This window comes from Lichenostomus cassidix, chromosome 3 (genome assembly GCF_008360975.1).
Source record: "Lichenostomus cassidix isolate B80296 chromosome 3, HeHo_3.0, whole genome shotgun sequence".
NCBI classification, from domain to species: Eukaryota; Metazoa; Chordata; class Aves; order Passeriformes; family Meliphagidae; genus Lichenostomus; species Lichenostomus cassidix.
Window position 1 is genome coordinate 112,629,345 of NC_139483.1, and position 25,548 is coordinate 112,654,892.

Here is a 25,548-nt window from a genome sequence, read left to right on the forward strand (position 1 = left end):
CCGCTGCCGCTCGGAACGGGTTGAAAACACCCGAGACATCGCGGGGAGTGGAAGGGAGAGAGGCAGCCAGGTGGTGGAGGCGGTGAAGCGTGCAGGCAGTGCATCGGGCAGCCGCGGGCGGGGCGGCGTGGGCGGGGCGGGAGCGGTCAGGCCCCCGGCGGCCTCTCCCTCATTCGACCTCGGCGAAGATGGCGGCGGCGGTGCGAGCCATCGGGAGCCTCGGGCGCCTCCCGGCCGCCGCCAGGGCCGGCCCCACGCGGCGCACCCCGCCCCGCGGTGAGCGGGGGGATGGCGGGGAGCGGCTGGCGGGCGGTGTCCCCGCGTGAGGGGAGCACTGAGGGATGGGGGCACTGGGGGCAGCGAGGGGTAAGGGACGGAGATACTGGAGGGGCGCTGAGGGGACACTGCGGGAAGGGGAGCGGTGACAGGCAGGGGGACAGTGAGGGGACACTGGGGGAAGGGGAGCGCTGAGGGGCTGGAGGACAGTGAGGGGGCACTGGGGGGCGCGGGGGACACTGAGGGGAGGGTGTCACCGACGGGGCAGTGAGGGGTTGGGGGAGCACTGAGGGGCTGAGGACTGGGGTGGGACGGAACCCCAGAATAGTGGGTTCTGGGGGACAATGAGAAAGTACAGAGAGGTGAGCGGGAGGGACCTGAGGGTGCGAGGGGCAGGGGGACACTGAGGGGTCGGGACGGGGGCACTGAGAGATGGGGGAGCACCGCCGGGGCAGCAAGTGGGCGAGGACTGGGGTGGCACTGAGGGGATGAGGAACAAGGTGTCCCAGAGAGGGTCTCTTGGTGCTGGAGAGGGGAGTGTCAGGGTGTCACGGTCTCTAGATGGTGTCACGGTGGGGCCTGTAAGAAATGGGATATTCCCAGGGAAGGGTTTCTTTAGGACCGGGACTGGGACTGGAGGTTCTCTGGGGGAGCTGTGAGGTGGGAAATGTCCCCACGTGTGTCCGTGCCCCGCGTGGGGTTTGGTCCCCACGGTCTGTAAGTCACCTGGGGGATCCCTGGCACATCCCCAACACCCCTGCAAGGTTTCCCGAGAGCAGGGTCTGTTCCCCCATGTCCTGAGGTCTTGAGGAGGGGTGTGTCCCCATGGGGGACATTCTGTGCCAGTCCTTGCACATGGACATACTGTGGGAATCGTGTGCAGCTCTGGGGGTCCCTGTGACCTGCCATGGAGAGGGGACACACCCTCCAGTCAGGATGGTCCCTGCACGTGAATTTATCCACAAGGAGAGAGTGTCCTCGTGCCCTGACACATGTGCCTGTCCCCAGTGCCCTGTGTGCCTGCTTGGAAGGGAGAGGATGTCCCCATGTCCTTGGGTGTCCCGATCCTGTGGTTGCCCTCCAGGCATGCAGAAGGAGCATCCCTGTGTTCCCAGGGGGTGGGGAGGCTGTGCCCAGGCCTCTCACTGTCTCCAGGTGCTTCTGGGTGTCTTGGATGAGACAACTGGGATTGTTCAGCCTGGAGAAGAGAAGGATCCAGAGAAAACTTAGAGCTCCTTCCAGTGCCTAAAGGGGCTCCAGGAGAGATGGAGAGGGACTTGGGACAAGGGATGGAGGGACAGGACATAGGGAATGGCTTCCCAGTGCCAGAGGGCAGGGCTGGATGGGATATTGGGCAGGAATTGTTCCCTGTGAGGGTGGAGAGAGGCTGGGATGGAATTCCCAGAGAAGCTGTGGCTGCCCCTGGATCCCTGGCAGTGTCCAAGGCCAGTTGGACAGGAAGAGGGAGAGGAATCTCCCACTTCCTGGGACAGTGGAAGGTGTCCCTGCCATGGTGGGGCTTGAGACTGGGTGAGCTTTAATGTTGTCCCTTCCCACTCAAGCTATCATGGGATGCAATGATTCCATGATTTTGTATCAGGTATCTCCCTTGCCAGCCCAGGCTGTGACTCTCCCCTGCCTGTTCACAGAGCTGGCTCAGTGCTTCCTGGCTACCAAGGCTGGAGCCCTGGCAAGGCTGAAAACCTCATATTTGAGCACTCTGAAGGGCCTCAGAATCCAGTATTGATGTTGACCCAAAATCCTGTTGCATTTCATTTAAACCCAAACCTGTGCTCAGTAGTGCTGGGTTCAGAGCTGGACTCAGTGCTCTGAAAGGTCTTTTCCAGCATGAGCAATTCCATGACTCTGGGCTCACACCTTGTTACGTGCAGCCCTGGAGCAGGTTTGTACGTGACAGGGTGCTGCAATCACTAATGAGGAGACCTGTGGCAACTCCAGGGAGTTCTCAGGCTACTGCTGGTTGGAATTCTTGTTCCAGCTGGTAAAACTCTTCACAACAAACAGCCCTGGAGCTGCTTTGAGGATGCTGTCACTGCTCCTAATTAATTAGTACCCTTGTTCTGCCTTGCAAAGTGTTTGGGGAGTGGATGCAAACCCCTGCAGGGCAGGCCAAAGGCAGGGAGCAGGCAGGAGCCAGGTGAGCTCCAGGGCTGGCTGTACCTGCTGAGCCACAACCATCAGGTTCCCAGAGTGGATCAGGAAGCTCAGTTTGCCACGAGTTTCCCACCTCACAGGTCACAGCTCTGTGCTGAGCTCACAGGGACAGCTCAGGTGGCCTGAGCTTCATCCCATCCATCCTGCTGGGGCTCGGGGTGCTGCAGGACTGGAAAAAGGCTTTTTCCCTGAGCCATCACCCATGGAGGCTGTTCCTGGTTCAAGTGGTGTGCCACGTCCGGGTGAGTGGAAGGGTGGGAAGGGGAAGTGCTGGACAGGGAAGCAGCTGAGGTAGTAACAGGGAAAAGAGAAAGTGGGAAGGAGCAGGCTGGGCTGTGAGGTGGGATGAGGAATTGTCCATTCTGTCCTGCATCAAAGTCCTGAGAGCACCTGAAGTGTTGATGTCCTGGTGTTGGACAGGGTTTGAGCTGGAGTGAGTGGAGGAGTGAGGCTGGAATCGATTTTTGAGGCTTTAACTCTGGAATGAATGGTAGGACGTGGTGGAAGTCTGCAGCTGGGCTGCTGCTTCCTGCAGCATTTTGGAGGATTTTTCTGGCTCCAGTCTTGGCACATTCCCATTGCAGTGCTGAAGGGATCAGCACCTAAAGCAGATATGCAGGGACTGGGACCAAGGAGCTGCTTTAGTTTCCAAGTGAAAGATATTTCACACAGATGTTCTGGACTCTAAGATAAACGACTGTCAGGCTGCAGAAACCTCACTCCAGTGTTAACCAGCTGTTACACTGCTGGCAGCACCTCTCCCAAAAGAGTCTAAGTTCAAATGGAGTGAGATTTGTCCAGTCATGCCCTTGATTTATGTTTTTCCTGCTTCATCTCTTCTGTTTTGTGAGAATAGAAAAGCAAAATGGAATGGAAGGTTGAAGGTTTTCATGGAAGGAATCTGTTTGGGAACTGATAGGGAAAAGGAAAGCCATGTAAATAGCAAAAAACATGGAATCCCAGACTGGTTTGGCTGGGAAGGATCTTAAAGCTCATCTTGTTCCACACCCCTGCCATGGGCAGGGACACCTTCACTGTCCCAGCTTGTTCCAAGGATTGAATGAATGAATTTGGATAAACAGTTCAGCCCTCGCCTTCCTTAAAGAGGTTGTGTAGCTTTTATTGGGTTAAAATACTGCTGTTAAACATGCATGGTGTTCTGCTGAGCAGCATCTCACCAAAGGATTTCCTGTCAGCCCACACTTGCTTTGTGGCAGTTGAATGTTGGTGCTTGTTTTCAAGAGTACCTGACTTGAGCACACGAAAAGTTTAGGGAAATTATTGTTGCATGCAGCAGTCACATGTGGGTATTAAATATTGCTGAGGAGCTTTGGAGTGGGAGCCAGTTCAGTCTTTGCTTATAAAATTCTGCTGTGGGCACATGACACACACACACCCCAGACCTGTTTGCTGGGACAGCCTGACACTGAATTTCCATCCCCACGGCATCACACCACATATCCCGGGCTCAGGAATGGGAGCAAAGGTCAGTCCCTACTGCCAGCACCCCGGACAAGGTGGAAAGAAGGCCAAAGTGCAGCAGGGCTGCAGCCCTGAGCCTGTCACGGGGCTGTGAGAGGGGGAGACACCTGCTGGGGAGGCACAGTTTGCACTTTATTCTCCTGGGACTGGATTTTTCTCCCTTCTTGCTGCTGGGAATGGGAATGTTTCATTCCTAAAGGTTTTATCAGTGTTGAGCAGAACCCTCCCCTGGCTGATTGGCTGTGTGCCAGCTGGTAGGTACATGTGGAAGTAACACTTTTATTGGAATTCAGACTTAAAGCAGCTTTGGCAGGGATTCCCACTGGATCTGAGTTAGGGGATCCACGGGGTCAAGATCAAGGTCACTTGAATGGAGCTGGAGTTCATTCATGTGCTGAGAGATTGTGGGGCCAAACACAGTTTCTGAGCAGAAAAATGAGATTAAAAAGTCAGGAATTTGTGGGCAGAACTTGTTCATCCCATGGTCTGAGTTTTATGAGGGCTCTGGAACAAAACACATCTGTTTGCTTCCATATGTGATCAGGAGAGAGCTGGAGAGGGACCCCAGGCAAGGGCCTGGGATGCTAGGATGAGGAGGATTGGCTTCCCACTGCCAGAGAACAGGGTTAGATGGGATATTGGGAAGGAATTCCTGGCTGTGAGGGTGGCACAGGGTGCCCAGAGAAGCTGTGGCTGCCCCTGGATCCCTGGAAGTGTTCCAAACCAGGTTGGACAGGAAGCACCCTGGGATAGTGGAAGATGTCCCTGCCCATGGCAGGGGTTGGAACTGGATGATCTTTAGGGTCCTTTCCCACCCAAACCAATCTGTGATTCTTAGTATTTTGCTGGTGAAGGCAAGAATAAGTACTTTGTGAGCCTTTGTGGCCCTCCAGTTGTGCCCCCTGAGATCTGTGTGATCACAGTTGAACTCACCCCATTTGCTGGCACCAGCATGTGTTTTCACAGAAATACCCTGGAGTTGTGTTTGCTTTGCAGGGAATTCACCCTGAAGCTCCCTGAAGTGCAGGAAAGTCCCTGGTTTAGCATGTGAAGAGGTTGGAATGAGGATAATAAAGGCAAAACTCCCTGTGCCATCTGCTCCATCCCTTGTCAGCCTGTTGGGAAGAAGGATTTCATTTTTGCTGCTCTCAGTTGGGCACTGCTGGTGCTGCAGTGTGGTGTCTGTGCTGGAAAGTCACTGCAGTGCTGTGGCCACTGGACTCTGGTGGGGCACAGGTCAGGCTGCAAGGGGAGGGATTTGCTCATGCCCAGAGTTTTCCAAAAGCTGTCCTTGGCAGGTGAGGGGAGCTGGGAGAAAATTAAACTGAGAATTCCTTTAACACCTCTGACATCTTTTCCTTAGGTTATGCCTGCCGTAACATCTCCACCTCCAGTGCCCTCCAGAGTAAGTGTGAAGCTTTTCTATAAATTCGTTTTATTCCTTAAAATCCCTGGAGCAGGAGCTGACTTCACCCTTGTGTTTGTTTGCAGGCAGAACCCACGTCAGCTGTGATATCAAAGGGGATGTTGCTGTCGTGCGCTTCAACACACCAAATTCCAAGGTATTGGAAATTCCCATTTGAGACTGAGAGCTTTCCTAACCTGCAGCCTTACAAAGCTGGGAGCAAAGGAGAAATAGGGAAAGGAGATTTTGGGTGTTTAATGAGACATTTGGAGATGCCACTTGGAATATTTTGTGTGTGCTAAGCTAATTTGTCTCTCTCCCAGGCATTTATGAAGGTCTTATTAATGTCAAAATCTTAAAGAAATCTTACTAGAAATCTAAATTTTACTAAGTTCTGGGATCCAAGATGGTTAAAGAGTGTGTCCATACTGCAGTGCTGTGGAATCCATAAGCGCTTTTGGTTCTATTATTGTGAATACAATATAAATAGAACTAATTTTCAGTTTCTGGGTCAGTACAGCTGCAGTTGTTCAGGTGTCAGGAGGCAGGAGCTCTGTAAATGACATCTCACAGATATGTCTAAAAATGTATTTTGTAGTCTCATAACCAGTGTTTAATTTCAGGTGTCGTCTCACAGATGGAAATCCTCTGTGAAGCAAGGACAGAGCTAGCAATAAAAACCTGGTTTTTAAGCTAAGCAGCTGAGCTTTTCTGATATTACACAAGATATAAAGATTGAACTACTACTGCTATGAAAAATCTTCTATTAATTGTAGAAGTTTGTTGGGTTTTTTTTAGTGCTCCTTCCTTTTGAGGAATAGCTGCAGTCTCAGGTTTGAAATGCCCTATTTTCTGTGAGGATTTTGGTGGTATCTAAAGAAGCTAGGCTGGATTTGTTCTGCTTGTTGCATCCTTTCGGTAAAGCTAGAGGGATGTCATCAGCCTGGTCTGAGGAAGGTGTCCCTGCTCACTGCAGGGGGTTGGATGAGATTACCTTGAAAGGTCCTTTCCATCCCAAACCATTCTGTGATTCTGTAATTTTACAGAAGCAGAAAAACAGTTTACAAGCTCATAAAATCCTTGTTTGGGGTCACAAACCAATGTTGGGAAGGTTAAAGTGGAACTTCCTAATTAAAGATGACCTGCAGCAGGGTTTTATCTCGGAATGGTTTTGTGTTAGGACAAAGCTGAGGTGACTTGCAGCAGACCTGGGCTGCAGCTGAGCCCCTGCTGACAGTACTGCTTTGCTGCAGGTGAACACCCTGTCCAAGCAGCTGAGTGCAGAGTTCACCGACGTCATGAACGAGATCTGGGCCAACGAGGCTGTGAAGAGTGCTGTGCTCATCTCCTCCAAGCCAGGCTCTTTCATTGCTGGAGCAGATCTCAAGTAAGCACCGGGCCTCAGGAGCTGGTGGAGCTCTTCCTGAAATCCAACATTTGGGTCTGGAGTGCAGGAAAGTGCAGAGGTTTATCCCTGACATCTCCCTGTGGTGAGGCTTCCCTGGGAGCCAAAGTTGCTGGAATGAAGTGAGGACCTCAGCAAAAAGGGACATGGAGAGTCCTTAAACCCCTCCTGGCTGTGACACTTGGTCACTCCTTCCTGCATGCTGGGGTGCAGCCAAGGAAACCCATCCTGGCTCTGGGATGGGCATTGTCCCTCAGTCTGGGATACAATGAGAGTGGATAATTCACATGCAGGACTCGTTTAAGCTGGGTTGGAGTGCCTGGCAGCCTTCCAGCCTGGCCCCTCGCTTGGGCAGGGTTTGGCACTCTGCCCTGTGCTGAGCAGCCTCCCAGGCTCCCTGGGTAGCTTTTCCAGGGTGTGGGATGATCCTCTGGGTGCTCACTGGGACCTGGAATGCCATTGGCTCCTCCTGCTGACACTGACAGGAGAGAACAGTTGCTTAAGACAGACATTAAGTTGTTAAGCACAGACATTAAGACTTTACAAGCCAGAAAGCTCTGAGGAAAGAGGGTAAATCACAAACAGACCCTTCAAAACCTGGTTACATTTTTGGCTGGCCTTGTCCAGGGACAGAGACTCACTCCCTGTGCAGGAGGGAAGGAGGTGAGCAGAGCAAAGGCCAGGCTGTGGTTAAGAGGTGCCTGCTGGCCTCAGCACCTCCAGCCTCCCAAACTGCTCCTGCCTGGCAAAGGCTGTGAGCCTCCAGAAGAATAATTGGCACAGGGAGTCTCTAATTGGCAGTGTGGCATCAGAGCACTGGCCGTCTGCTCCTCTAAAAAGTGATCCTGGACTCTTCCCTCCACCCTTTCTCCTCTCCAAAGGCTTGCAGAGCCCTGACTCAAGGGATCCCATTCAGTGCCTCAGGCACAGCCCATGTCAGTGTGCAGGGCCTGACCTTGCTGGATTTGATCTCCCTGTGTTGTCTGATCCAAAATTGGGGCTTAAATAGCTCTTGCCTGCCTGTCAGGCACTGGAGATTGTGGGAAAACAGGGACAAACTCCTCAAAACCTCTCATTTTCCTGCCATTTTGTCAGTGTTTTTCCCACCCTGATCCTGCTTTCTCCTCCTTTCAGCATGCTTGAAGCCTGCAAGACTGCTCAGGAAGTGACTCAGCTCTCTCAGGACGGACAGAAGATGCTGGAAAAGATTGAGCACTCTCCAAAACCCGTGGTTGCTGCCATCAGTGGCAGCTGCCTGGGAGGAGGGCTGGAGGTATTGGACAATCCTGGGGCTTGCAGCAGGACTGGGAGCTGACATTACTGGTTCTCTGATTATCCAAATGATGCTGGCAGGACTGGTACTGTGAGAGGGGTTTGGGAGCTGATGAGGGCTCATTACATCATGTAAATGAGTTTGTGGCAAGTTAATGGCTCAGTTGTGCTTCAGGGCTCTGCTATGTGAGTTCTGCTGCTGCTGTGGAAAGAGAACAAATCAAATCTGAACCTGTGTGGGCCAGGCTAATATTTAGTTGTGTGGCAGGGAAAACTGGCTGTTTCCAGCAGGCATTGGATCTGCATCAATGCTGCTGGCAGAGTTCAGCCTGGAAATTGCTGCTTTTCAGATGAAATGAGTCTTGTATCCCAGCAACTTCCATTCTTTGTAGGGTTGCTGTGAGAGGGGTGAGTGTGGGGACCCAGCTGGGCTCCACCCTGCCAGCAACTCTGCTCCAGCACCTTGGCTGGATCTTCTGCCTTATAATCTCCATCTAGGATTTTGTAAATGGCAAAGGCTCTGCTAATTCCTGGAGCAGGGTTGTTACTGAAACAGTGTAATCTTGGGATGGAGTCTCTTCAGTTTGTGCTGATTTCTCAAGCAGTCACAGCTTTTTACACCCACTGTGTTGGCTCATCTGGGTTTGGCAATCCAGGGATGAACCAGGAATCATGACTGATCCGTAGATGGGACTGTGCTTTTGGTGTAGTGAATTAACTAAGCCCTTGATGGCCTAGGTGAGGTTTAAAATCAGTTTGGTAGTTTGGTGTTCATCTCATACCTGCTTGCTGTCATCCCCCAGAAGAAGCCACCCATGAGCACAGAGGGAATTTGGGCAGTTGGATTAGAGAATTGGAGTAGGTCATGAGGAAAGCTAAGGCAGGAGAGAGCTGTGTGATGGATGCCCAGTTCTCCTGTGATCTTTCACATGGAAACCTTTCCTTGTCTCTTCCTTTTTAAGGTTGCCATTGCCTGTCACTACAGAGTAGCAACAAAGGACAAGAAAACTGTCTTGGGAACACCTGAAGTGTTGCTGGGTCTCCTGCCTGGAGCAGGGGGTACTCAGAGGCTGCCAAAGATGGTGAGTAAGAGGAAAACCTGACTCCATAGCCCCTTCTGCCTGCTAAGCTCCCACTCTGGAATCCTCTTTCTGCCCTTCTAGGTGGGACTTCCTGCTGCCTTTGACATGATGCTGACTGGGAGGAACATCCGTGCAGACAGAGCCAAGAAGATGGGGCTGGTTGACCAGCTGGTGGAACCACTAGGTCAGACATGATATCTCTGTTTCTTCATGTGCTGCCTGTCAGGGAACCTCTCCTCTCACCAAAATGTGTGCAGAGGTCTTGTCCTGCTCTGCAGGGGAGTCACTGTTCCCACCTTACAAGCATTTGGAATGTCAGGCTGCTGCAGGAGCTGAGTGAACAGGAGAGGTCAGCACTGAGGGCAGGCCTGCTGGCTCTCCTCCTTGAGCTGATTATCCAGAGAATAACCCACATTCCTCATTCATCATGTCAGAGGACAGATTGCAGCCCCTAATGGAAGGACAATAGATGACTGATGTCTGTGTTTCTGCAGCCTGCAGATGGTAATCCCTGACAGGAGCTGGAGCAAGCAGCCCCATGGCTTAGGCACTAGGAATTGCCAGCTGGCTGTCAGCTGGGTGGAGAAATTCCCTGCAAACTGCAGGATTCCAAGTGCTGAGCAGGCTGCTCAATAATGTCTTGCTCCCAAACTTCTTTCACTAGGGCAGCTTCCTGGGAAGGTGACTAAATGGAGGAATTTGGGGACTAATAAAAAGGGAGGACCAAACCCTCCAGAGCCTCCTTAGACAGGTGTGATCAGCCCCACCCAGGAGTTAGAATGGAAGTCACTGCTCCAGCTGGCAGTGCCATGGAGTTGGAGGGTGCTGAGTGTGGTTTCCCCAGCAAAGCATGGCCAGAGCACACTGGTGGTGCTGAAGAAAATAAAATTATCAAAAAGGTGCTGCTGCCCACCCTGAGCAGTGCCAGCAAAGCCCTGCTGTCCCACAGGCCAGTGCTCAGCTGGATCACAGGATCATGGAATGGCCTGGGTTGGAAGGGACCCTAAAGATCATCCCCCTGCCATGGCAGGGACACCTTCCACTGTCCCAGGCTGCTCCAAGCCTCATCCAACTTGGCCTTGGACACTGCCAGGGATCCAGGGGCAGCCACAGCTTCTCTGGGCACCCTGTGCCAGGGCCTGCCCACCCTCCCAGGGAACAATTCCATCCCAATTTCCCATCTATCCCTGCCCTCTGGCAGTGGGAAGCCACTCCCCCTTGTCCTGTCACTCTATCCCTTGTAAATTCTCTCCATCTTTTCTGTCAGCTCCTTCAGGCACTGGAAAGCTGCAGTTAGGTCTCCTCAGAGCCTTTTCTTCTCCAGGCTGAACAATCCCAATTCTCTCAGCCTTTCCTTATAGCAGAGCCATCCCTCTGATCATCCTGGTCCTCTGGACTCTCTCCAGCAGCTCCAGGTCCTTCTGCTGTTGGCCCAGGGCTGGGGCAGCTCTGCAGGTGAGGTCTCACCTGAGCAGAGGGGCAGAGGGCAGAATCTTCCCCTTTCCAGTGCTGGAGGATCAGCCCAAGATACCCAGATACTCTTAGCATGTATTTGTTAAAAAACAGATCTGTGGTTCCCAGGCTGGAGTTAAAATTGCCTGGATAAACTTTCCCACTTTATACTTGCTTAGAAGTGAATTGGTTTTTAAGAAGCAGCAAATGTGGATTTTTATTACCCCAACTTGCTAAAAGGAAACATCAGCTTTCTGAGGAGCTGCTGGGAATCCTGGCTCAGCCCAGGGAAGCACGTAGGAGGAACACAGAAATACAAATTATATGCAAACATTGGATGTTTTCCTTGTTATCCCAAACAGCAGCCAGCACCAGGAGGGCTCCTGTTCACCGTGTCTGGGGAAAGCAGCTCTGCCTGGGGTGGTGCTTTAACTGATGATAGAAAGCTGGGAAGGAGACAGACTCCATCAATCAGGAGGCAATTTCAGGGCATGCAATCAGTTCTCCTTCAGCAGGGAGCTCTGCAGCATTCCCTGGATCCAATTCTGGCATGAGCCATTTGTAAAAGAAAGCAGATGGGAGTGGACAGCTCAGAGCTCCTGGGTTAGGACACAACAAAACAGTGGGAATTAACTGCAGGTAAAGGAAACCCACACATGTGGGGTCAGCCACTTTGTGTGAATGGTTCTCACAGCTCAGACTTTGAAAGGAGCAGCATTTTTCTTCAGCTGGAGTAGCAGAATCCAGCACTTATTAATGTATCCAGGCTACTGGAAATGGGAAATCAGGGACTGACATCTTGAAGCACATCAGTCACAGAGCTGAAGGTCTCAGCCTTGGATGGCGAGAAGAGAATTTGGAAGCTGGTGAGGTCTGAGCTCTCAACTCCCAGATTTTCAATGAATCTAGAATTCTCTAAAACCCACAGGGCACTGCTGAAATGTAGATTATGCAGCAGCTCTGAGCTATGTTTTGTCTGCTGCCTGTAAAATCATCTGTGTTGTTTTGTTTGGCCTGTTTTTCCTTGGACTGGCTCTGACATTCTGCCAGGGCAGGAGGGAGACTTCCACAGGGAGCTTCCCTGAACTGTCAGAGTGTTTGTGCTTCTTTATCTCCTTCTTGCTGAGAGACTCCCCCAGCAGGGGGGTTTGGTGGGTGAAAACCCTCAAGTTGTTACACAAAGAGAGGAGAAACAAAGATGTTCCAAGGACTTCAGCCAGGCTGGGAGAGCTGAGGGTGCTCACCTGGAGAAGAGAAGGATCCAGGGAGACCTCACAGCCTCTTCCAGAGCCTAAAGGGACTCCAGGAGAGCTGGAGAGGGACTTGGGACAAGGGATGGAGGGATAAGACACAGGGAATGACTTCTCACTGCCAGAGGGCAGGGAGAGATGGGATATTGGGAAGGAATTGTTTCCTGTGTGGGTGGGGAGGCGCTGGCACAGAATTCCCAGAGAAGCTGTGGCTGCCTCTGGATCCCTGGCAGTGTCCAAGGGCTGGATGGGGTTTGGAGCAGCCAGGGATAGTGGAAGGTGTCCCTGCCATGGCTGGGGTGGATTATATGACCTTTAACATTCCCTTCCCAACCAAGCCATTCTGAGATTCTGTGATTAAAACTTTTAAACTGAGGACCTCAGCCTTTTGTGGAGAAGGAGAATACTGGAAACTGAAAGAGGAGGGAGTTTCTGATTTTGGATTTTAGTTGTCTCCTCTGTCGGGGTGTCTGGGGTGTTTCCTTTGCCCTGAGGACTCTGCAGCATCTGGATGTGTTTGGAGCAGTTTGTGTGGAGGTGAATGTCTCTGCCCAGCTGCAGGGACACAGGGTTGTCACTTCACCAGGTTTATTCAGCCCAGGGTTGCACATTTAGCTCCAGGGTCTTGGTGGCCCTGTGCAGCATCATCAGGCACTGCTCTGTCATTAATGACTCAGTTTGCCTCTGGCAGCATCTCACAGCTGCCTGTTCAGCCCTGTGCTGTGTCCTCCTGTCCTGATGATACAACTGTCTGGAAATGAGGATTACTTTGCTTGGAAATTGTGCAACCCACCCTCAGAGGCTGCTAAAACTGGTTTTGTGGTGGCTTGCTTCATTGTGGGACAGCTTAAAGTTGGGCCAGGTGTTATGAGGTCTTGCAGCAGCTAAAGCAAGCGAGAGGTTTCCTGCACTGAGTTCAAAGGTTGGGGTTTGTTGGACATTGGCCCCAGAACAGGTGATTTCCAGGGATTCAGCACTCCCTGAATGCTGTCTGTGTGTTTAACAGTTGGTACAGTGTGGTGGTGCACACTTGTTCCACAGAGGAGAGGAGAGGGGGGGGGGGGGGGGGGGGGGGGGGGGGGGGGGGGGGGGGGGGGGGGGGGGGGGGGGGGGGGGGTGCAGCAGGGGGGAGTGGAGGCAGAACACCTCAGTTCCCTTGGGATTCCAGCTGCCTGCAGTTATGCCAAGTGGAAGGAATAAAGGGCACAAGTGGCAAAAAGATGGTCAGGAGCTGAAAGAGGTCATGGAAGGTCCTTGGAGGTGTTCAGAGGCTGGCAGAAGGTGGTCCTGAGCAACCTGGTCTAATTGCAGAGCTGGATATAACTTGGCCCTGCATCCACAGGGAGCCAACATTGCAGCATTTCTGCACAAGGTCTATATAATCTATATATATAATCCCTTGGGGCCTTCATATGGTTCCTGCTGAGCCTTTCCACCATTGGACATTACCAAGAAAAGTCCAACAGGAGCAGGGAATGGAATGGTAACAGTTCAAAGGCTCATCATGTTGTGTCTGGCCATGGTTTCCCTGCATCCTCAGGGATAACATCTGCTGTGTTCTCTGCTCTCCCCAGGGCCAGGGCTGAAGACTCCAGAAGCAAGAACGATTGAGTACCTGGAGGAGGTGGCCATTGGCTTTGCCAGGGGTCTGGCCAACAAAACTGTGTCTGCCAGGAGATCCAAAGGGCTCATGCAGAGTAAGTCAACAAATGGGACAAATCCCAAGGGACTGCAGTGAGTGCAATCCATCTTGGCTTCTCTGGGATGTGTTTGTGCTCCTGCTTAATTCCATTTTGAGTTTCAAACCCAAGTTAGTTCATGTTGGAATCATCTCTTGAGCCAGGTGGGGTGGTAGAGAAAACATTGCTCTGCAGATCTGGGCTTTGGCAGAGCTGGACATGGTGGCTCCTGGGGTTGCTGGAAGGGAGACAGGCCTCAAGGAGAGGGGGGAGCAGATAACCTCCAGGGGATTACCTATCCTCGAAGTTTTAGTGGCAAGTTCTGCACCAAGCTCTTGTAGGCAAGTGGGAAAAGACACATGGGGCTGCTCTGTGCTGATCTTCAATATCAGAGCCCAGAAATGGGGACATGTCTGTGGCAGTTCTCTCCTCAGGGCTTAGTCTGTCACTATTTGTGTTAGGAGGACACTTCAGCCCTCCATGAGACTTGTCCATGGAACAAGCCATGGAAACCCTCTGAGCAGCCCCCCTGGGTTTCAGGTGCACATTTCCAGTGCAGATATTCACATTTGTGTTCCCTTACCTTTGCAGTCCATCCTGGCAGGCTGGCTGTGCAGCAGCCCTGTGCTGACCCCTGTTTTGTCCCACCTTGCAGGGCTAACAGACTATGCCATGGCTCTTCCCTTCGTGAGGCAGCAAGTTTACAAGACAGTGGAGAGCAAAGTTCAAAAGCAAACCAAAGGACTCTACCCTGCTCCCCTGAAGATCATCGAGGTAACCCCACTGTGAGGTGTGAGGAGCTGCAGGGCAGGCAGGGAAGGTGATCCTTCCTCTGAGTCAGGCCAACATCCTGATCCTCACAGAGATCAGTCCTTAGGAGTGCTGGCTGTGGGGTAGAATTCAGAATTACTCAAAATATCATCACCAGTTTATGGGCACTGGTACCAGTGAGGGGGTCGAGCAGGAACCCCAGTTGAGGAAAGGCTTAGCTGGAATATTTTGTCCATCAAACTTTCAGCTGCAGCTTTCCCAGGTTTTCTATACAGTCTATAAGGAGTTCAGGGAACCTGTTTGAAGCTAGAAAAACAGAAATTGCTATAATTTTCTTAGCACTAACCACATAACACTGTAATAGTCCCCTATTACACAGACATCCTGTTACAGACACTCTGTGATTGAATCCTTATTGTAAAATGACTTTTCACTGTTGAAATTGTTGCCAAGATTTCTCTAAAACCTGTGAGGGATTTGAAGAGCAGTAACATTATGGGAGTACAATTCCTGAAACCACACAAGGGATGAAAGTGAACTTGCTGGAAAAGTCCCCACCTGTCCTGTGCTAGAAGGACAGGGTGACACAGCTCTCCTTTGAGCACCAAGGACAGGACCCAGGGACTCTGAAATCTTGAATGTAGGGGAGGGGTCACTGGAGACAGCAGAGAATCCTGTTAAAGTGTGTGTTTGCAGCATGACTGAACTGTGGTTTGTCTTTCCTGCTCTTGGACTAGGTTGTAAAGACTGGTCTGGATCAGGGGAATGATGCTGGATACCTCATTGAATCCCAGGTAAGGAGAGGCAGGGATGTCCTGGTGTGCTCAGGGAATCTGTGTTTAACCACACAAAAGGTTCATCACCCCCTGCCAAGGCAGGGACACCTTCCCTATCCCAGGGTGCTCCAAGCCCCATCCAGCCTGGCTTTGGACACTGCCAGGGATGAGGAGCCTCAACACAAACCACTCACAGGCAGGGCCAGTGTGGGTGATGGATGCTGCTCCTCCTGGATGGCTGAGCAGAGCTGAAGTTCCACACCTCCCTCTCAGAGCTGGCTGTAGATGTTTCATCTCTCACTCATCTGACCATGCTGGCTCATGGACCTCATGTCCTAAACACCATCCAGTCCTGCTTGAGCTTTGCTGGGACAGAGTGAAAACTGGAGAAGAGTTTAATTGAGGGTGTAGGACAGACTGTGGTGAGCAGGTCCAGGGCTGGAGCAGAGGAGTGTCCTCCCCAGCAGCTTGTGTGTGACCTGTTTATTCCACACACACAGTCTTTGTTTTCCTCAGCCATCCTCATCCCTCCATTTCTCTGCCATAATAAACAACCTGTCCCTAATTAGTTTTTCCTCACTGGACCCAGTTTTGCTACAGTTGTGCTCAAATTTGTGCCACAGTGGTAATTCTGGCTTTGCACAGAGTCACAGGTGGGGTTACCTGGGCACTGCCAGCTCTGCAAGACTCAGGTCCCCAGCAGACCCACATTTCCATCTGATTATCTCTGTATTTGGGTCATCCCCAAGGTCATTGCCCCTTAAATGCTGGTGAAGTCCACCCATCTCCCACTTCCCTGATGTGCTTTGTAGCTCCTTTTGTTCCTTTCTGGTGCCCAGGCCTGCTCTGAGCTGTAGCTGTCACCTTACCAGTGCCCTCCTGGCTGTGCCCCATCCCAGCTGGTTGTGCATTCCACCCACGTTTGGTCTGGTGCTGAATAAAAGCCTTGGGATACTCTGTTCCTTACAGCAAAGAATGAGTGGGTTTTTTTCTTCCTGAGAACAGCAGCAGGATGGAGATCTTCCCAGAACCCCTGAAGAATAATAAGTGTCAGTGTCATGGCTTTTTTACTGCCTCCCTGTCTCCCCCAGGACAGGAGTTTGCAGATTCTCTTTTAGGCTTTGTTTTGGATATTTAAACTCACAGGGCAGTGGTGAAGGAAGGTACAGCCTGCTCCAAACCACATTCTCTGCTTTTCCTTGGCAGACTTGGCTCAGACAACCTTTGTTTTGTGTGTGCTTATGCTTTCTTTGTGTTCCTCAGAACATTCGTGCTGAGAGCTGGGAGGTTATGCAGGCCTTAGATTTTGTTGCGTGTCTGTGATCCTCTGAAAATAGGATCAGGCTGCTGCTGCCAGAGAGAGCTGACCTGTTTGTAAAGACTTTTGTCAAAGCCTGAGGACAGGGTCCATCCACCTGCATCTGTGGGGACAGTGGCCCCAATTAATGTGGGATGCATGTGGGGGAGGAAGGGTCTCATGTCAGGGAAATCCAGTCCTGCCACTGAGGAGCTGGAATAATCAAATTCCAGAATGGTTTGGGATGGAAGGGACCTTAAAGGCCATCCAGTGCCACCCCCTGCCATGGCAGGGACACCTTCCACTATCCCAGGCTGTTCCAAGCCTCATCCAACCTGGCCTTACACACTTCCAGGGATGGAACAGCCACAGTTTCTCTGGGCACCCTGTGCCAGGACCTTCGCACCCTCAGGGGGAAGGATTCTTTCCCAATATTCCATCTAACCCTGCACTCTGCCATGAAAGCCATTCCCTGTGTCCTGTCCCTCCATCCCTTGTCCCAAGTCCCTCTCCAGCTCTCCTGGAGCCCCTTTAGGCTCTGGAAGGGGCTATAAGATCTCTCTGGAGCCTTCTCCTCTCCAGGTGAACACCCCCAGCTCTCCCAGCCTGGCTCCAGAGGTGCTCCAGCCCTCTGAGCATCTCTGTGGCCTCCTCTGGACTCTGCAGCAGCTCCACGTCCTTCTGCTTTTGGGGAGGAGGAGGTGGTGCAGGGTGGGCTGTGCTGAGCCCAGAAGGTGCCTCTCCTCAGAGATGACTTGTGTCCTTGTCCCTTTTCTATCCAGGTTACTCACCTGTGCAGTCACACAGTGCTTGTCTCTCCCCTTGACATATTTTGGATGTGCTGGCACTGAGGCAGCTGTTCAATGTCAAACTCTGCTTCTCTCTCCCCTTTCTTCCAGAGCTTTGGCCAGCTTGCAGTGACCAAGGAGTCCAAGGCACTGATGGGGCTCTACCACGGCCAGGTGCACTGCAAGAAGAACAAGTTTGGGACACCTCAGAAAGAGGTCAAGTAAGTGCCAGCATGGGATGCCTGAAGGAGCAGGTGGAGGACCTGTGAAAGGCTCCTGGCATTGAATGGGCTGGAGATCCATCAGAGCAGAGATTTCCAGCCTCCAGAGGCTGATCTCCTGCAGTTTGGAGGCCTCACTCAAAGTGGTGCCTGGGTGGGTGACAGGATCTGTGTGAGTCTGACAGCAGTGATGGGAATTCAGATGTTTCCAGCTTTGAATGTGTCCCCTTGGTCCTTCCCTGCAGGACTCTGGCTGTGCTGGGAGCAGGGCTCATGGGAGCTGGGATTGCCCAGGTTTCTGTGGATAAAGGCATCAAGACCATTCTGAAGGACACAACACAGAAGGGCCTGGACAGAGGCCAGCAGCAGGTCTACAAGGGGTATGTGAGTTCAGGGGGATTGGCTCTGGGTGGGATTGGGCTGCCTTGAGTCACAATTCTCTGCTGTCAGCATCAGGAGCTCCTGACACTGATGTTCCCATGGAGGAGCCATTGGATGTCACAGAAAAGCTTTATTTCAAGGTTGTCCCCTGCAGTGTGCTGGGATATTGCTGTGGGATAGGCCCAGTGACTCAGCCTTAGCTCCTTAGGTAGGCAGAGAGCTCAGTTTGGCTTTTAGATTCAGCACTGACTTGTAGAGCTAAGGAAAGAGTAACTCTGTCTGCCTGAAGGCCCATGTCAGAGGAGCTGTTCCAGGTCAGACTTTCCAGGAAAGCTGGATTTCTTTCCGTGTTCTCCTGCAGTAATGTTCTCACTCTCATTTCCATGTTCTCATGCAGTAATAATGGTCAGCTGTGTGTGTTCAGGAGGGTCAGAGATTGGCCTTCAGCTGAGCTATGGGAGCAGGGAAGGAGGGAATGCAGAGTGACAGTCCTGCAGGACTGGAGATGGAATTTTGGGTGCCAGCTCTGGGAGGGAAGCAGGAGGGAGGCCTGGCTGGCCTGCTGTGCTGTGACAGAGCTGTCCCTCCCTAGGCTGAACAGCAAGGTGAAGAAGAAGAGCTTGACATCCTTTGAGAGGGACTTCATCCTCAGCAAGCTGTTGGGGCAGCTGGACTACAAGGGCTTTGAGAAGGCAGACATGGTCATTGAGGCTGTGTTTGAGGACATCAACGTCAAACACAAAGTGCTGAAGGAGGTGGAGGCTGTGAGTATCAGTCCTGTGCAGCTCCTGCATGTGGCCCCTGGGTGATGGAGGGTCCTGGGCTGTGCTGCTGGCTTTGTCCCTCCCCTTTGTGCTGCAGTTTGGTTCTTGGTGCAAATCAGTTACACCAAGGCATGGCTGAGCACCAAGGACAGCCTTTCTGTTCACTGGGGACATTCCCTGCTCTGTAAGGAATTGCTAGCTGAATGGGGCAGTTCTGACATTCCCTCACTCCTGGGAGCTGCTCCAAAAAAAGCTGTTTGGGGACATTGATGTCCTCTGGTATCTCCACACCTCGCAGTCCTTCACCTGCTGTCCCTGCTCTGTTTTGTTCAAGGGCACACTGGGGGAAAGGAGTGCTCCCTGCAGTGTCTCCTGTGGCTGCAGAGGTCTGGCAGAAACATGGAAGCTCTGGGACTGATATTGCAGACCTAGGGAGAGTTCAGGGCAAGTCAGAGCTGGCTGACTTCAGCTACTGCTTTCCAATTAGTGTCTAATGAGGAAGCCCAGATTGCCTTGTTTGCTGGGGTTCCCTGGTGCTGCTCCCCCAGGGCTCTGCATGTCACACTCCAGACCTGACTGCAGGTCATGTGTGCTGACACAGCCCCTTCCAACCCTTCCAGGTGATCCCTGCTCACTGTCTCTTGTCCCTTGTCCCCTGCCAGGTGATCCCTGCTCACTGTGTCTTGTCCCTTGTCCCCTGCCAGGTGATCCCTCCTCACTGCATTTTCGCCAGTAACACCTCTGCCCTCCCCATCAGCCAGATCGCTGCTGCCAGCAAGAGGCCTGAGAAGGTGAGTCCCCAGGGCCATGTGCCCTGCTCAGAGCTGTCCCTGGAGAGGTGGCTTGGCTTTAGGGACCTTCTGCTCCCTCCTCAGGACGTGGCACAGCTCATCCTCTGCCCCTGGTGCAAGCTTTCAGCAAAGAGGTCATGATATTGGGGCAGGTGGGAGTGGGGGAAAGGTGGATTCAGTGCAAGTCAGGAAATGTTGGTACACATGGGAGCAAAGCAGCTGTGGAAGGTTGGAGCCAGGTGGGGCTCAGCCACTTCCCCCAGGGAACAAGTGACAACATGAGAAGAAATGGCCTCAAGCTGTGCCGGAGAAAGGTTCAGGTTGGACATCAGGAGGAATTTCTTCCTGGAAAGGGTGGTCAGGCCGTGGCAGGAGCTGCTCAGGGAGGTTTGGAGTCCCCAGTCCTGGAGGTGTCCAAGGAAAGCTTGGCTGTGGCACTCAGTGCTCTGGGCTGGGGACAAGGTGGGGACACAATGGTCTGGGAGGGCTTTCCAACCTCATCTGAGCACCAGCATTGGTTCCTACAGCCCTGAGGCAGCAGTGGAGTGCCTGCCAGGGGTACCTGTGGTGCCTGTGAGTATGAGGTGACCTGCTGGAGGCTCCTGTACCCTGCTGAGCCTCTTCCTCATTTGCTGTGGGACCTCTGCTGCATCCAAATTGCCAACTGAGCCTCATTTGTTCATCCTTGCAAATAACATCCTCTTGCTGTTTAAATTGCCTGTGCAATGACTCTTATGGGGAAACTCATAGGAAGTCAGTTAACTAATTAGCGCATTTTCTTTAATTAGTTTTGCAGCCTGCAACTCAGCAAGGTGCCTCTGCCTTACACAGGGCTTGGTGCCAAGTGTGGCTGCCAGGAGGCATGAAGGTGACACGCTGATGGCATGGTCACATTCAGAAAGTGAGGCACACAGCTGGATAATCTCCACTTACACGCTGTTCCCGGGGGAAGGCTGCACTTCCTTCTGTAATTAGCTCCTGGATTCAAGCTTTCTCATCCTTAAATCCACTTCAGCACCAAAGACATTCACAGGCAGCACACAAGGACTCCCTGAGTGCTGCTCCTCTCCGAGCCCAGCAGAAGCAGCAGCTGGGTGGGGCTGCCCTGCCAGCTCTGGTGCCCCTCCAGGTCACACTGTGCCTGTTGGTTTCCCTGGGGATGAGCTCAGCTGGGATTCTCAGGCAGATTTGGCTGCCAGACTATAAAGTGGTGCTGTAAAAATTGTACCTTAATCCTCAGAGCCAGGAGCTGCAGGGCACCTGCTGTGTCCTTGGGAAAACCAAGGAGAGAAGGGAGTTGGAGAGCACTCCTGTCAGAGAGGGACAGAGCGAGCTCAGGGCCCTGCAGGCCATGCTGGCCTTCCCTCTGCACTCCACTTGCCCAGTTGATTCCCTGATTCCAGAATCCATGTGAACTCACTCTTCCCTCTGCCAGGTGATTGGGATGCACTACTTCTCCCCTGTTGACAAGATGCAGCTGCTGGAAATCATCACCACAGACAAAACCTCCCAGGACACAGCAGCTTCTGCTGTTGCTGTTGGCCTCAAACAGGGCAAAGTGGTCATTGTGGTGAAGGTGAGGGGACACTGCACACAGCAGGGGCTGGGCAAGAAATAAAAGGGCACTGAGGGGAGGGTGAAACGTGGCTGTGGACATGCTGGCAGGGGCTGCTGCTCTGAGAAGTGAAAAGGGAGGTCAGGAAGGGGCAAGTGGCCAGATGATCTTCACATGTCCCTCAGAGCAGCCATGGAAAGCCACCAGGCACAGAGCCAGCATGAGGAGCTGGCACTCCTGCCCCACACAGCTTCCAGGGCATCCCAGACAGCAGTCTGGACAGGACTGTCACCACCTCAGCTCCCTGGCAGGCTGCAAGGACAGAGGGTCAGTGAGCAGGAACCCTCCTCTGCCTGGGTTAAATCTTGGGGGAGAGGGGCAGGAATACAGACACAAGTGATTAAATTGGATGATAGGGAGAAATTCTTCCCTGTGAGGGTGGGGAAACCCTGGCACAGAGTGTCCAGAGAAGCTGTGGCTGCCCCTGGATCCCTGAAAGTGTCCAAGGCCAGGCTGGATGAGGCTTGGAGCAACCTGGGACAGTGCAAGGTGTCCCTGTCCTTTCCCTGATTCCTGAGGTTGTCAGTGATGCTGAGCAAGTCTCTCCTGTGGTTCTGGGAAAACTGGCTTGTCAGAAAGTGCTCTGAGCATCTCCAAACACAAGTGGGGACACAGTGCTGCTTCCCTGACCTCCATCCCCACCCCAGCTGCCTCCCTGAAGGGCAGTTTGCAGCTCATCCGTTGCTTCCTGATTTTGTGGGGAGCAGCAGAGGTGGAACAACTGGTTTTTGCTGGTTTCCCTTGTGCTGAGCACTCTTTCCCTCACCAGCCTGTTGGGCTTGGTGAACCAGCAGCCTGCTCTGGACCTCCAGTTCATATAAATATTGGGATGGGGACTTCTAGGGAGAAGCCTTCAAACACTGCTGGGTTCTACACTGGGGAAAAAAAAAACCCTCTTCTAGCAGTCATAGTGTTGGAGATGGGGTTTGGGGTGTCTGAAGCACAGCTCTGGTGCTGCCAAGAACTCACACCCTCCCTCCTGCACTGCTCTTGCCTAGGATGGACCTGGATTCTACACCACCAGGTGCCTGGGGCCAATGCTGTCCGAGGTGGTCCGAGTTCTCCAGGTGAGTGTCCTGTACTGAGCATCCCCCAAATCAGCTCTGCTTCATCCTTGGCCAGGCCTGGGGTCAGCCTGGCTGTGGGTCCAGGACCTCACCCCGAGATCCCATCACTTCCCCTCTTACCCTGCAGGAGGGCATTGACCCAAAGAAAGTGGATGCCATCTCCACAGCCTTTGGGTTCCCCGTGGGAGCAGCCACGCTGATCGATGAGGTGGGCGTGGACGTGGCCACACACGTGGCTGAGGACCTGGGCAAGGCCTTTGGCGAGCGCTTTGGAGGGGGCAGCATCGACCTCTTCAAGCTCATGGTGCAGAAGGGCTTCTTGGGTGAGCTGCTAAGCTGTTTGCATCTAAAAGGTGTTCCCTCTGCTGCAGGGAAAGTGGCAGCATCCATCAGCCTCTCCTGCCCCACGTGAGAGCAGCCCTGGGAGTGGGGCAGGAATCCATCCCACACAAGCACTGGTGGTGTTTGCCCTCTGGACCTAGAGAGGGCATTAGGGCTTGGCAGGGTGGCAACACCTTGCCAAGGGGTTGGGTCACCTCCCTCTGCCTCTGCTGAGGCAGCAGAGCCAAGCTCTGAGCTGCAGAGCTCTGGGAGGATCTGCTCCTGGGAGCAGAGCAGGAGTCACAGCAAGATCTGATGTCAGGAGGAGACAGGGGTGATTTGTCTGCTTTGATCCCCACAGGTCGCAAGGCAGGGAAAGGTTTCTATGTCTACCAGGAGGGAGTGAAGAACAGGAGTGTGAATTCTGGCATGGATGAGATCTTGGAAAGGTTCAAGGTGCCAGCAAATCCTGATGTGTGAGTACCTGGGTGACTCTGAGTACCTGTGTGTGATACTGCAAGAGCTGGAGCTCCTCTGCCATGGAGCCAGGCTGGGAGAGCTGGGGATGTTCACCTGTGAAGGCTCCAGGGAGAGCTCAGAGCCCCTTCCAGTGCCTAAAGGGGCTCCAGGAGAGCTGGAGAGGGACTTGGGACAAATGCTTGGAGGGACAGGACACAGGGAATGGCTTCCCACTGCCAGAGGGCAGGGATAAATGGGATATTGGGAAGGAATTGTTCCCTGTGAGGGTGGGGAGGCACTGGCACAGAATTCCCAGAGAAGCTGTGGCTGCCCCTGGCAGTGTCCAAGGCCAGGTTGGACAGGGCTTGGAGCAGCCTGGGATAGTGAGAGGTGTCCCTGCCCATGGCAGGGGTTGGAGCTGGGTGGGCTTTAAGGTCTCTTCCCACCCAAACCATTCTGTAATTCCATTACACTGCTGAGCACAGAGCCTGAGCAAGCCCTTACTTTTATTCCAAATCCATCTGGACGCAATCCTGAGTGCCATGCTCCAGGAAAGCCTGCTTGAGCACAGAGGCTGGACTAGAGGTGCCCCAGTGGTCCCTTCCAACCTCAACCATTCGTGATTATTAGTGTCTGCACAGAGCTTAGCCCTGTGCAGACTGGGACATTGGGACACTCCCAGGGAGGCCATTGCCACCCCTGGCCTGGCTCTGTGTCCCACCTGTGCTGTCCCAGGGCTGGGCCATTCCCTGCCCAGCTGGGAATTTCCATTCCCTCACAGCCTCTCTCCTGCAGCTGCTCCGACGAGGACATCCAGATGCGCCTGGTGACACGGTTTGTGAACGAGGCAGCCATGTGCCTGCAGGAGGGGATCCTCAGCAACCCCGTGGAGGGTGACATTGGTGCTGTGTTCGGCCTGGGCTTCCCACCCTGCCTGGGAGGTGAGTGCTCTGGGCTTTGGGCTCCAAAGCCCTCCATGGGCTGTAGCCATGTGGCAAGGCAGGAATGAAGGCCAGGTTTGAGCTGCAGCCTGAGGAAATGGCCTCAAGCTATATCAGGGAAGGTGTAGGTTGAATATTTGGAACAATTCCTTAATGGAAAGGGTTATCCAGCCCTGGCACAGCTGTGCAGAGCAGTCAAGTCCTCATCCCTGGAGGGATTTAAAAGCCGTTTGGATGTGGCACTTGGGGGCATGGGTTTGTGGTGGCCTTGGCAGTGCTCGGGAATGGATGGACTCAGTGGTCTCAAAGGGCTTCTCCACCCTAAATAATTCCATTATTCTGATGCTGTCTCTTGTTACTGCTGCTGGAGTTGTCCAGGGGCTTTTGGACCAGAGGTGGTGCTTCTGCCAAGTGCTTGGTGCGTTCCCTCCTTGAGCCAAGCTCAGACTGAGGGAACCAGCCCCAAGGGACTTGAGCATGGCGTGTCAGGGCAAGGGAGAATGGCTTCCCAGTGCCAGAGGGCAGGGATGGATGGGATATTGGGAAGGAATTGTTCCCTGCGAGGGTGGGCAGACCCTGGCACAGAGTGCCCAGAGAAGCTGTGGCTGCCCATGGATCCCTGGAAGTGTCCAAGGCCAGGCTGGACAGGTCTTGGAGCAACCTGGGATAGTGGGAGGTGTCCCTGACGCTGGCAGGGGTGAGACTGGATGGGCTGCAAGTTCCCTTCCAACCCAAACCATTTATGATTCCATGATTATCCATGTCCCAGCTTGTCACCAGCACTCAGTGCCTCTGCCCAGCTCAGGTGAGCAGAGAGCAGAGCCTGAGTTACCCTGATGAGAAACTGGGGGGGTTTCTTGTGGAGAAGGATGAATGGGACCAAGCCAGCGCTGTCACCTGACACTGTCATTGTCACTCTGCTTCTCCTGTCCCCACAGGTCCCTTCAGGTTTGCAGACTCCTACGGCGCCCGGCAGCTCGTGGACAAACTGCGCAAGTACGAGGCTGTGTATGGCAAACAATTCACACCATGCCAGCTCCTGCTGGACCATGCCAACAGCCCCAGCAAGAAATTCCACCAGTGAGGTGGCCTGGTGACACCCCGACAGCGCCGCCAGCTCCCCGCGACACCCCATTCTCCGTAGGTTAATCTGCAAAGCTCCCGGAGGAGGCAGGGAAGGAAGGAAAGAAGGAAGGAAGGAGAGGGGCAGCAAGTTGCCTCAGGGCTTGTAGTCATTTCAAGTGCCTTATCAGCCACTGTGTGTTGGGCACATCCGTCCGTCCGTGCCAGCCTGGGCCTGGGGGTCTGTGCTGGGGGAGGGAATTCCTGCTGCCTTCACCTCTGTGCTGTGGCCTCCAGAGCTCCCAGTCTGGCCAGTAGCATCCAGCATGTGGCTGGAGCCGAGGCCTTGCCTTTCCATAAACATCCACCAAAATAAAGCCCCGTCTCCTGGGTTTGGACTCCTGCTTCTCCTCCTGCCTCCCTGAGGGAACGGCTCGAGGGGATTGATGGGTTCAGGCAGTGCCCTGGGGTCCTGTCTGTGTGTGCCAGGGCCATGGAGGGGCAGCAGTGCAGGACAAAGCACTGTCACTTCTGCCATCACTCAGGGCTGTGAGGAGCCTCCAGCTCACTCTGCCACAGGGTGATCCTGGCAGGTGATCCTGGCAGATGGACCTGCCTGTAATTGCAGATCGAGCAGCCAGAGGCCAGAAGGGCCCCCCGTGGGGAGAGCTCAAGTTAAACTAAAAGGCTTTAAATCTCCAGGCACCTGTCACTGCTCTGCCCCCCCCTCCCTGGCTTCCTTTCCAGCTTCCAGCCGTTTTCCTGCACCCTGGGCAGGCTTTGGGCCAGGAGCTGAATGCTGCTGCTCTTCATGTC

At 53.3% G+C, this 25,548-nt stretch overlaps 1 protein-coding gene across 1 annotated transcript; it reads left to right on the forward strand.

Annotated features, from left to right (window-relative positions):
* Positions 1-119: 119 nt before the first annotated feature.
* On the forward strand, positions 120-25,130 carry HADHA (hydroxyacyl-CoA dehydrogenase trifunctional multienzyme complex subunit alpha). Its single transcript, XM_085057264.1, has 20 exons — positions 120-276; positions 5,297-5,338; positions 5,425-5,495; positions 6,592-6,725; positions 7,878-8,016; positions 8,978-9,097; positions 9,179-9,281; positions 13,374-13,496; positions 14,134-14,252; positions 14,987-15,043; positions 17,222-17,331; positions 17,577-17,711; positions 18,305-18,476; positions 19,181-19,267; positions 20,703-20,843; positions 21,881-21,949; positions 22,077-22,272; positions 22,632-22,746; positions 23,525-23,670; positions 24,609-25,130. The coding sequence occupies exons 1-20, from the start codon at positions 189-191 to the stop codon at positions 24,752-24,754; spliced, it is 2,313 nt and encodes a 770-aa protein (XP_084913390.1). The 5' UTR covers positions 120-188; the 3' UTR covers positions 24,755-25,130.
* Positions 25,131-25,548: the final 418 nt, after the last annotated feature.